Consider the following 11,889-nt stretch of genomic DNA (forward strand, 5'->3'; position numbering starts at 1 on the left):
CAGGAATCCTGGGGTCCAGCTTTTCCCCAAGGTTTGCTTGTGGCTTATGACACTGGTTTATTAAAAACAAGCCATAATTTACAATAGACTCCTAACACTGAATAAGCTGTGGGGCTGAACTATCTAGTTTCATTAGCTTTTTCTATACACCAAATACTGTTTATTCACAATTAGTGTCATAATGTAATATCTGAATGTTGCCCTGCTATCTTTCAAACTCTGTTTACTATTAATTCCTTGTATTTTCTGCCATTTCTATTAGTTTTATGATCACCCTTCCACACACACAACTTCTGAACTATGATTTCTATTAATGACAAGAGGGATTTTTACCCAAACACTTCAGTGTAGACTGTCAATCAGTTATCTCTCTCATTGATACTCTGTAGTTTTATAGCAACGTTTTTCAACCTCCGGAATTCTGGCTGGGGAATTCTGGGAGTTGAAGTCCACACATCTTAAAGTTTCCAAAGTTGAGAAACACTGTCTACAGCATTAATCAGGAAACAACAACTGAATGAAAAACTGCTGGTGACTTTTTACCGTTGCATCATAGAGAGTATTTTACAATACAATAGTAGAGTTGGAAGGGACCTTGGAGGTCTTCTAGTCCAACCCCCTGCCTAGGCAGGAAACCCTATACCGTTTCAGACAGATGGCTATCCAACATCTTCTTAAAGACTTCCAGTGTTGGGGCATTCACAACTTCTGGAGGCAAGCTGTTCCACTGATTAATTGTTCTAACTGTCAGGAAGTTTCTCCTCAGTTCTAAGTTGCTTCTCTCCTTGATTAGTTTCCACCCATTGCTTCTTGTCCTACTCTCAGGTGCCTTGGAGAATTGTTTGATTCCCTCTTCTTTATGGCAACCCCTGAGATATTGGAACACTGCTATCATGTCTCACCTAGTCCTTCTTTCTCTTAAGCTAGACATACCCAGTTCCTGCAACCGTTCTTCATATGTTTTAGTCTCCAGTCCCCTAATCTTCTTTGTTGCTCTTCTCTGCACTCTTTCTAGAGTCTCCACATCTTTTTTACATCGTTGCGACCAAAAACTGAATGCAGTATTCCAAGTGTGGCCTTACCAAGGCATTATAAAGTGGTATTAACACTTCACGTGATCTTGATTCTATTCCTCTGTTGATACAGCCTAGAAATGTGTTGTCTTTTTTGGCAGCTGCTGCACACTGCTGGCTCATATTTAAATGGTTGTCCACTAGAACTCCAAGATCCCTTTCACAGTTACTACTACTGAGCATTTTAACTTACTGCACCTGTGTATGGTTTGCCAACTGAACAGTGGCAGATAAGACAGCACTCTAGAAGGTCAATGTCATTGCCCAGAGTATCATTGGTTGCCCTCTCCCTCCTTGGAAGAGTTTTATAGCTCCTGCTGCCTTAAGAAAGTTCAAAATATTCTTAAAGATCCATCTCATCCTGGGCACCCATTTTTTTGAACTATTACCATCTGGCAGACAAACACAAGGACAAATAGGCTGAAAAACAGCTTCTATCCCAGGGGAGTAACTATATTGAATTCTACTGTATAGTGCAATATTAATGCAATATCAGGGTTTTCAATTCAATTGTATAGAATGTGTTTTTGTTATATTTTTATGTATAATGTACCCTGAAGATGGCATTTAGTTTTGTTGTACAAGGTGCATCGACAATAAAGTAAACTAAAACTAATGCAATCCACTTGTCGATCTTCTCATGGAGGGGAGAGAGAGCACCTGCAAATCATTTCTGCTAGTGTTATTGCTGAACCAAACTCAGATTTAATACGAGTCCACTCGCACTGCAACACCACTAGCCAAACAGACCCATACTGGAAGCAAGTTAATTTAGAAGAGAGAATTTATTCAGCAGACAGTTCATACAGTCTTTTCCTCATGTGAATCGTGATACACAAATGTTGCCCATGCTGGCTGGGTAATTTGGGAGGTTGAAGTCCACACATTTTAAAGTTGCTAAGGTTGGGAGATATTCTTCTACAGGCACCTTCTGCATGCTCTAGGCCTCAATGTGTGACCTTCTCATGAAGGTACAAAAACACAGATCCCAAAGAAGTGTGCCAATGTCTGTTAAAAACATGAAGCTATAAGGATACGAGGAAATGAAAGTACAGTATTGTTGCATGTCCTGTAATTGTTTACATTGGGGAAAAGAATAAGAATGTCCCCAAGAAGGAGAGTTATAGAGGCCGTACAAGACAAGGAATTACAGTATAAATGGCAACATTAGGTAAAGGGTGACCTGGAGGATTAGCTAGATTAGAAGGGAATTCTTTTGAGCAAATTGCTGAATAGATGAGCAGAGGCAAAACAAGACAAAGGATCTGACCAACACCTGCATGTCTGAAACAGGGAAGGAACTGCAATGCTACAAGCAGCTCTACAAGAGGCAGGCTGGAGAACACTACTGTTGCACCGATTCTTCTGACACTGGGAGGGGCGGGCGTCCAATCACTCTTTGATCTAAAAAAAGAAAAAGCACATCTTGCATCCAGATTATAGAAGATATAATCCTCGACTACAATTGAGCTCAAATTTTCTGTTGTTAAGCGAGACAGTTGTTAAGTGAATATTATACCCCATTTTACAACTTTCCTTGCCATGTTTGTTCAGTGAATCAATGCAATTGTTAAATTAGTAGTACAGCTGCTAAATTAATCTGGCTTCCCCACTGACTTTGCTTGTTAGAAGTTTGCAAAAGCTGATCCCGTGATCCCATAAATGAGATTTTGATCATACGGCCATGGGGATGCTGCAATGATTGTTAAGTGGGAAAAATGGTCATAAGTCACTTTTTTCAGTGCTGTTGTAATTTTGAATGATCACTAAACAAATTGTTGTAAGTGGAGGACAAAATATTACCAACGCCCCCAAGTAATAAAAACAGTAAAAAATGGGCCCATATAAAATCCCTTATGTGTAAAAACCAGATGCTGCACTCTTTCATAAGAGCAATGTATATAGGAAGTCTTTCAGAAAACACCAGTCAAACGTTCGTTATAGAGGCAGATACTATGTGGAGGCAACATTTCCACTCTCTTTTGCAAGTCTGTGCAGAGTAGTAGGCAAAGACCGCAGGTACCATATTTCCCCCCAAATAAGACAGGGTCTTATTTTCTTTTGCCCCAAGAAATATGGCCTTGGGCTTATTACAGGGGAGGGCTTATTGTTTTGGGAGTTCCAGGCAGCTGCTCCCTTCCGAGCGGGCTCCCAAAGAGCCGGGCACAGCCAAGGCACGTGGTGCTCTGCCCGCCCCCCAGCTCCCGCAGTTTGGCACATTTAGGATACCCCCTAGGTCAGTGCATGGAGCTCTGCCCGGCTGGAGAAGGGGGCTGCGTGAGTGCCTGTTCCGCCCCCAGCAAACATGCCTCCCAGCCTCACCATGCCCTGGTCCAGGTACTGGCGCCAGCGCCGAGCTCCAAGCATAACTCTTCTCCGGCTTCCAAACTCCAAAACTCGACTGCCAAGTCTTCCAGCAGCGGCCGCTCTAGGAGTGCGCTCTATGGTTGTGGCTGGCTGCTGGAAGGCTCTCTGTCTGGAAGATTCTCTGTCTGGCAGCTGGCCCACAATCATAGAGCGCACTCCTAGAGTGGCCGCTGCTGGAAGACTTGGCAGCTGAGTTTTGGAGTTTGGAAGCTGAAGAAGAACTTATGCTTGGAGCCCAGTGGCGCTCATGCAACCCCCCCCTCTCCAGCCGGGCAGAGCTCCATGCACTGACCTAGAGGGGATCCCGAGTGTGCCAAGCCGCGGGAGCTGGGGAGCAGGCAGAGCACCACGTGGCTTGGCGCCTTAGGGATACCCACTAAGTCAGTGAATGGTGCTCTGCCCGGCTGGAGAGGGGGGGGTTGCCGGGCAGCTGCTCGTAAGCGTGGTCACCTCATGGCTGCTTTGCCCCTGAGGCTTTGCCTGGCTCTTTGGGAGCCCACTCGCAAGGGAGCAGCCACCCAGCAACTCCCCCCTCCGGCCAGGCAGAATGTCACTCCCCAACCTAGTGGTATCCCGAAGGCAGCAAGCAACATGAGTGCCTTCCCTGCCCCCCGGCTCCCGTGGCTTGGCACCTTCGGGATACCGCTAGGTCGGTGAGCAGAATGGGGGGTTGTCCAGGGTGCTTATTTTCAGGGGTGGGCTTATATTTTTGCCCATGCAAAAAATATGGCAAGGCATTAGTTTCAAGACAGGTCATATTTTCGGGGAAACATGGTACTCTTCATCTTACAATCACAACTGGGACCAGAATGTCCATTGCTAAGCAAGGCCATACATACCCCTTCCTTCTCAAAGATTCCCTTAAGTGTTCTCACCTCGGGGATTCAGGTACGAGACAAAATCCATCAGCGTTTGGAGGATGTCATAATCAAAAGGTCGCAGAACAGGTGCTGAAGAAGGGAGGAAAACGGCATTAAGGGCTAAACCAGGAATGTCAAACTCAATTTCATTGAGGGCCGCATCAGAATTGTGTTTGACCTTGGGGGGGACAGGGTATGTGACCAGCTTGACGACACATGTGTCACAGGTGTCTATGGTGGCCTAAGAACTCTGCCAGTGAAAACAGGCTCCCAAGCTCCATTTTTGGCTGTAATGGCCTCCTGCAATCCTCTGCCAGGGAAAATGGAGCTCAGGAAGATTGCATACAGCCCTCCCGAGCTCCATTTTCACTGGCAGAGGCAATGCAGGCTGGTCTTTCGTTGTTTCCTAGGTGGCCTCACGGGCCAGATCTAAGCACCCCGTGGTCCAGATCCAGCCCCCGGGTCTTGAGTTTGACACCCCTGGGCTAAATAATGGGAAATACCGGGAGAGCTCAGAAAAGCCGGCTGACGGATGCTCACCAATAGAATCCTGCCCCAAAGAATACAGATCCTCCTCAGCATCTCTTTTCCCAGCCACAGCTCCTTTATCAGGCAACGTCTGGTGGGCATCTGCTTTGGGGAGAGGAGAGTGGGGGTGGGGAAGAAGTGCTGCAGGTTACATGGGAAAAAAAAGAGATGGTTTGTACCAAGCTTATAAAACCAAGAGCTGCTTGAGGGACTGAATGCCTGGTGGCGTTCTATAATCACCCCACTGGCAGCCGCCAGAAAAAAAGGAATTTGGTGGAAAGGAAGAGAACCGCGAGACTCCCAGACGAAGCTTTTACAGGAAGTCCTCAACTTACGAGTCCTCAATCGTGCCCAACATTTCTATTGCTAAGTGAAACATTTGCTGAGTGAATTTTGCCCAATTTTATGACCTTTCTTGGCCACGATTGTTAAGTGCATCAATGCAATTGTTAAATTACCCAAATTTAAGACCTCCCCGGATAATAAGCCCAATCGGGCTTTTAAGAGCATGCGCTAAAATAAGTCCTCCCCCCAAAAAAGTCATCCCTGAAAATATAGCAACACAGCAGTAGCCATGAGGTAATCACGCTCGCCACCTCTTGCACCTCAAAAAATAATAAAGCCAAGTTCTTATTTCGGGGGGGGGGTGTCAAAAGAAAATAAGATCATGTCTTATTTTCGGGAAAACATTGTAATAACACAGTTGTGGAGTGAATCTTGGTTCCCCACTGACTTTGCTTCTCAGAAAGTTGCAAAAGGGGATCACATGACCCATTGATAAATCTGAGTCAGTTGTCAAGGGTTCGAATTTGGATCACGGAGACCATGCTCTAGGATGCTGCAAGAGTTGTAAGAAATGATCATGTCTTTTTTTTTTCAGTGCCATTGTAACTTTGAATGGCCACTAAATGAATTGTTGTAAGTCAAGGACAACATGTATCGTGCAATTTTCTTTCATTCACAGAAATGTAATAGAGATGTCTTTCATCTCATATTTCAGCACTAAATCTTAGCATTAGTAATGCCAGGAAGTCTCCATCTGGAAGCACCGTATTTCTAAAGAGGAAGATATTATCATCATCATCACCGCATCTCCTCATAGGTGTTTTTTTCACAAAGGAGCCACAAGCAAAGCAATACAGATCGCCTCTAATTTATAATCACAGTTGAGATCGGAATTTCTGCTGCTATGCAAGTCAGTTGTTAGTGAATCATATCCAATTTTAGAACTATTTTGTCATTGTTGTTAAGCGAATAACTGCAGCTAAGCAGATCACACAGTTCTTAAGTAAATCCAGTTTCCCCAATTACTTTCCTTGCCAGAAGCCAGCTGGAAAATCACAAATAATGATCACATAACCCCAAGATGCTGTAATTGTTGTAAACACAGGCTGGTTGCCAAGTTGGTCCAAATTTTGATATTTGTGATCATGGGGATGCTGAGATAGTCATAATGCAAGGACCAGTCGTAAATCACTTTTTTCAGTGCAATTTTAACTTTAAACAGAGCAATTTTAACTGACTAAAAGCTATTATTTTTCAAACCTGATTCTCATCAGACTTCTCTTTTGCAAGATTTATTGAGCTACAGGTAGTCCTTGACCTACAACAGTTCACTTAGTGGCCGTTCAAAGTTACAACAGCACTGAAAAAAAGTGATTTATGACCATTTTTCAGACCTATGACCATTGCAGCATTCCCATGGTCATGTGATTTACATTCAGATGTTTCACAACTGATTCACACTAATGATGGTTTCAGTGACCTCGACTCACATGCCAATCTTTTGCCACTTTCTAACAAGCAAAATGGAGAAGCCAGATTCACTTAACAACCAGGTTACTAATTTAACAACTGCAGTGATTCACTTAATAAGTGTAACAAGAGAAGTCACAAAACTCACTTAACACATTTCCCACTTAGCAACATAAATTTTGGGCTCAGTTGTGGTCGTAAGTTTTGGACCAACTGTACATAAGATAAGAGTTCAATAAATTCCAGCAACTGAATTTATTTTCTGCTTAGAATACATAAATCCCCTGTACATTAAAAAAAACCCTTTTAATTTTCTTTCCAAATGTCTTCTTATGAACCAATGGGAAAGCATGTTTCTCCATTGACAACAGAGAAGCTAGAGGCTGGCTGTTTACATACAATAATGGATTACAGGTAGTCCTTGACTTATATCCACTAGTTTACTGACTGTTTGAAGTTACAACAGTATGAAAAAAGTGACTTACAACCAGTCCTCACACTTATAACTGTCACAACTCCCTATGGTCACATGATTCAAATTCAGGCATTTGGCAACCGACATAAAATTACAATGGTTGAAGCAGCACAAGATCATGTGATTACCTCTTGCGGCCTTCCCAGCCAGCTTCTGACAAGCAAAGTCAACGGGTTTCCTTAACGGCTGACTTATTTGCTTAACAACTGCAGTGATTTAACAATTGGAGCAAAAAAGTCGTAAAATCAGGCAAAACTCACTTAACAAACACAATGGAAATTCTGGTCCCAATTGTGGTCATAAATTGAGGATTACCTGTACAAGTAGTCCTCGATTTGCAACAGTTTGATTTAGTGACCCTTCAAAAGTTACAATGGCATTGAAAAATGTGACATGACCATTTTTCATAGTTACAACCTTTGCAGCATCCCCATGATTGTGTGATCAAAATTCAGATGATTGGCAACTGGTTCATACTTGCGACTGTTGCTATGTCCCAAGGTCATGTAGCCTTCTGACAAGCAGTCAATGGGAAAACCAGATTCACTTAATAGCCAGGTTATTAACTTGTCAAGTGCAGTGATTCACTTAACAACTATGGTAAGTAAAGTCATAAAATGGGACAAAACCAGGGGTGGGCTGCTGATGGTTCTCAGGGGTTTGGGAGAACCTCTAACTAAGATTCTGTGGAGTTCAGAGAACGCCCCCCCCCCCAAATCCCACTCCTGGCAGAGAACCCCTTGCTAAAAATTTTGAAGCCCACCCCTGGACAAAGCTCACTTAACAAACCTCTTACTTAACAACAGAAATTTTGGGCTCAGTTGTGGTCATAAGTCACCTGTTCTGAATCTCATCAGTCTGGAAACCAGCCAGACTGTGTTTCATTTGTTGCTCAGATGCTAGATTGTTGCTCTGACCCCCTGCTATTTGTTTTTTTTATAATAACATTATCTAAATAGATAAAAACTAATATAAACTTCTAAAAAAGGATAAAAAGAAGAAATAGAAATTACAGAAAAATAGAACATATAAGAAAGAAAGAGAATAATAATATGATAAGAAGTATATATAGTCATTACTTCCCCCTTTATCAAAAGTATAAAGTTTTAACAACTTATCACCTTCTCTTAAAGTATCACAAACAATCTTTCCTTCCTGTTTTTTCACTGTTTATCTACAAACAGATCCTTAAAACTTCATCGTTCAGCCCTGGTGAACAAAATTATCAGAAATAATAACACTGATCATCTGCTGCTTTTTAGGGAGTTATCAAGGGGCCCCCCATCCTTCACTGCTGACAATACAATGCTACACATATTTCCTTAGAACAGTATTTCCCAGCCATAACACCTTTAGTGAGAGCAATTAAGCAATTGGACAGCTTGCCTCTTGGAGTTGTGGGTGCTACATCACTGGAGGATTTCAAGAAAAGAGTGGAAAACCGTTTGTCCAAGAAAATGGTATGAGGAAATCCCCCCCTCCCCCGTTTTGGACAAGGGGTTAGATTAGAAATCTTGGTCCATCTCCAGCCTTATGATTCTGATTCTGTGCTGGCTGGGGGAATTCTGGGAACTGAAGTCCATATATCCTAAAGGTATTGAGGTTGAAAAACACTGTTTTAGAGGGAATTGTCATTACGTTCAATAGAATTTCTTCCCCTGTGACCTTAATGCAGCTTTCACTTTAACCCTGTTTTCTCCTGTCTGTAAAATCAAGAATCAACTTACGGGGCCCCAGGAGGTATCCAGCACTGTTCAGAGTCCACCCACGTTTGTCCTTGGGCTACAGAAGGAACAGTAGGAAACCTGATGTTAAGCTTGCATTAGCCTCACCTGGATTACAATCTGCCCCTTCACCCCCCAAAAAGTCAAATTAGTAGCAGAGCAAGTTTTACAAAATTTAAGACAGTTCCCTAGTCCAGCGTTTCTCAACACTCAGCAAATGTGCATTTCAACTCCCAGAATTCTTTTCATCAAAACTGGCTGGGGAACTCTGGGAGTTGAAGTCCACACTGTTGAAGAAACACTGTCCTAACCTATTACAGGAATGTAAATTCTTGTGAATAACAAAATTTAATTTATAGGATTTCTTTTTTTAAAAAAATAATGTTTTTAGTGACTTGCTGGAAGGATAGCAGTGCTCCAATATTTGACTGGCTGTCGCAAAGAAGAGACGGTCAACCTGTTCTCCAAAATGCCTGAAGGCAGGACAAGAAGCCATGGATTGAAACTAATCAAGGAGAGAAGTAACCTAGAACCAAGGAGAAATTTCCTAACAATGAAAACAATTAACCAGAGGAACAGCTTGCCACCAGAAGTTGTGGATGCTTCGTCACTGGAGGCTTTTAAGAAGAGAGTGGACAGCCACTTGTCTGAAATGGTATAGGGAGCAGAAGGTAGGTCTAGAAGACCTCCAAGACCCCTTCCAACTCTATTATTCTGTATTATGTGTTCTCTCTTTCTCAGGTTTTCTTTAATGGCAAAATGGTGTTCACATGCTCTGAATGGCATTTTGTCAGAGTGATATACTTGTCTTGTGGGCTAGGTAGCCATGAAACACATCTATGATTTGCTCTAAGAACCTCTCAAAAAGGCCATGAAATTAGGGATGGCGTGAAAATCTTATCATACCCAGCTAGCAAAGTACTGAGACAGAATGTGGGCTGCTACCACCCTGTTTTTCTGCTTGGCTAACTTTTGTGTGGATCACAACAAAGCATTATACACATCCCATTTTCCCTTCACCAATTGGATGAAAATGCCACAGTAGTACACCTGGTGCAGATATTCCTTCATAATTAATCATACATATGCTTTTTTTAAAAAAACATACATATACATATTCTTAGAACAACACCCAACACCATGGAGTATTCAGATCTGAAATCCACAATCTGAAACTCCATCGTCCATAGTATAACCACTGCCTTTACCATCTTGTTCCTTCTGGTGGTGAGAGCCGCTGGTCCTCTAATTCTGCCCTAGTAAATTGACAAGATAGATTTGTAAGATCTGCTACAACTCACCACAAACGCAACTCCAAAGCAGTCCCCAAGCAGCGCACAGAAGAGCAAAGAAAAGCAAAAGACGTACCAAGAAGTCTTCATCTGGACAGAGGAAAGAAGAGGAGCAAAGAAAACAGGCTGTTTTCCAAACACATGGCATTTCTTTGCTAATAAATTGTTACTTAGCAGGAAAATAGGATTACAATTTTTTTTTTTTGGTTTTACTATCATCTCTGATATCTAAAAGTTAGCAGTTGTTTTTAATTTTGATAAACACACAATTTATCTGAAATTATATTGCCACTATGGTTGATAATATGCACATGCCAACCAAAGTGAACCAAAGTCTGAATTCAACTATGGTCTATTTGATGTGTAGACCATGTTTTATTCAGTAAACCACGATTAAGCAAAATTTGGCTTAGTGTGCTGTGTGAACTCTATAAGAGAATAATGTCTCTTTTTCTATGCCTCTCCCAATCTTTTACCATAGCTCTGCAAGCATTCTGAATTATAATTCTTATAGCCTACAATCACATCAGATGCTAGAAGACATGGGAATTGCATCTCCATTAAGGCCACCTTATCAAGTTGCCAAAAACCGAGATGATCGCTAGATTCAAAGGAGATTTTCTGTGTCTATGCTGCTATCTAGTGATTACCCAGATTTTTGAAGTTCAGAATGGATTGCTTTAGTTCTACAAACATGGTTAATACTTCTTCAAGAAAAATGCTATTTTTACACTGACCTTATATAATGTGAATAAGCAGTCAAAAATCTGGGTAAAACAATTTGGAAAATTCCTCTGCTTAAAAAAGCAAGTGTTCTCCTATCAATTTTCGATCCTTGCACGATAATTAACTATGGTTCAGATTTGCTGTCACTCCACAATCTTGAAAATGTTCTACAGTTTTGGAATATTTCATCAAAATGCTTTGATATTTACATACCTGAAGGTACATGGTATGTATGCATGGTAAATACAAGCATACAGACATTTAGCTAATAGGTCCCTTGAGTCCCCGAACAGCAGTACAACAGGTAGAAACTCTATAGATAAAGACTTTTTTCAGTACTCTTTTCTATCCCATGCCCACCTTAAAAAACAGTTAGCAACCCTTCCGTCTGCCACATAAATGCTGCTGCAGAATTACCCTCACCCACCCACCAACCAACCAAGACCTCAAGAACATTACAGATCAGAGGAATCATACCTTAAGGTCTTGACTGAATTGCTGGAGCTCTGATTCCCCAGACAGGAAGGAACCCAAATTTTATAGAGGGGAGAAACGTGGACTTGGGTGCGTCACTACTCCGCAGACAAAGCTTATGTCACTATAATTGACAATAATGGTCCCAAGAGGCTCACTTGCAAAGAGAGGGGAGATGTTGATTCCTTTTAGTATTTATTCACATCCTGTGTCAGAAAATGGATTGAAAATTGGGGTAATTAGCCCTACTTGACTAGTCAATTAATTGGAGGAGAGCTGCTCCCAAGTAGAAGACACATTCCATATTGTTTGTAAAGTAGGAAGAAAACAAGAGTCCACTTTGGCTGGCTCTCCTTCTGCCAACTTTATCCTCAGCACCACAATTTTTCTGGCCAGTTTTTTGACATTTACATTTTTAATGGATCACTGGAAGGCCAAATGCAACTTTTTGCACAACACATCGTTGCAGCATCCCCATGGTCACCTGATTCGTGTTTACGACATGTTTACGACTGTTGCAGTGTCCCAGGGTCATGTGATCATCTTTTGTGACCTTTTGACAAGCAAAGTCAATGGAGAAAACAGATTCATTTAACACCCGTGTTACTAAATTAA

At 41.9% G+C, this 11,889-nt stretch overlaps 1 protein-coding gene across 4 annotated transcripts; it reads right to left on the reverse strand.

Annotated features, from left to right (window-relative positions):
- Positions 1 to 1,861: 1,861 nt before the first annotated feature.
- On the reverse strand, positions 1,862 to 11,421 carry LOC309381597 (galanin peptides-like). Of its 4 annotated transcripts, none has more exons than XM_081932767.1 (6): positions 11,278 to 11,421; positions 10,084 to 10,164; positions 8,786 to 8,840; positions 4,841 to 4,969; positions 4,316 to 4,390; positions 1,862 to 2,477 (listed from the first exon to the last, which is right to left on the reverse strand). In XM_081932767.1, exons 2-6 carry the CDS (start codon positions 10,162 to 10,164, stop codon positions 2,419 to 2,421), a joined length of 399 nt encoding a protein of 132 aa, XP_081788893.1. In that variant the 5' UTR covers positions 11,278 to 11,421; the 3' UTR covers positions 1,862 to 2,418. The 4 variants fall into 4 exon arrangements, with proteins under 4 accessions (XP_081788893.1, XP_081788892.1, XP_081788891.1 ...); XM_081932766.1 differs by lacking the exon at positions 11,278 to 11,421 and adding an exon at positions 11,014 to 11,112 and having other exon boundaries at positions 4,841 to 4,930; XM_081932765.1 differs by lacking the exon at positions 11,278 to 11,421 and adding an exon at positions 11,014 to 11,112 and having other exon boundaries at positions 4,841 to 4,933.
- Between the last annotated feature and the right edge of the window lie 468 nt (positions 11,422 to 11,889).

Source organism: Natrix helvetica, assembly GCF_964273705.1.
Source record: "Natrix helvetica genome assembly, chromosome: Z".
NCBI classification, from domain to species: domain Eukaryota; kingdom Metazoa; phylum Chordata; class Lepidosauria; order Squamata; family Natricidae; genus Natrix; species Natrix helvetica.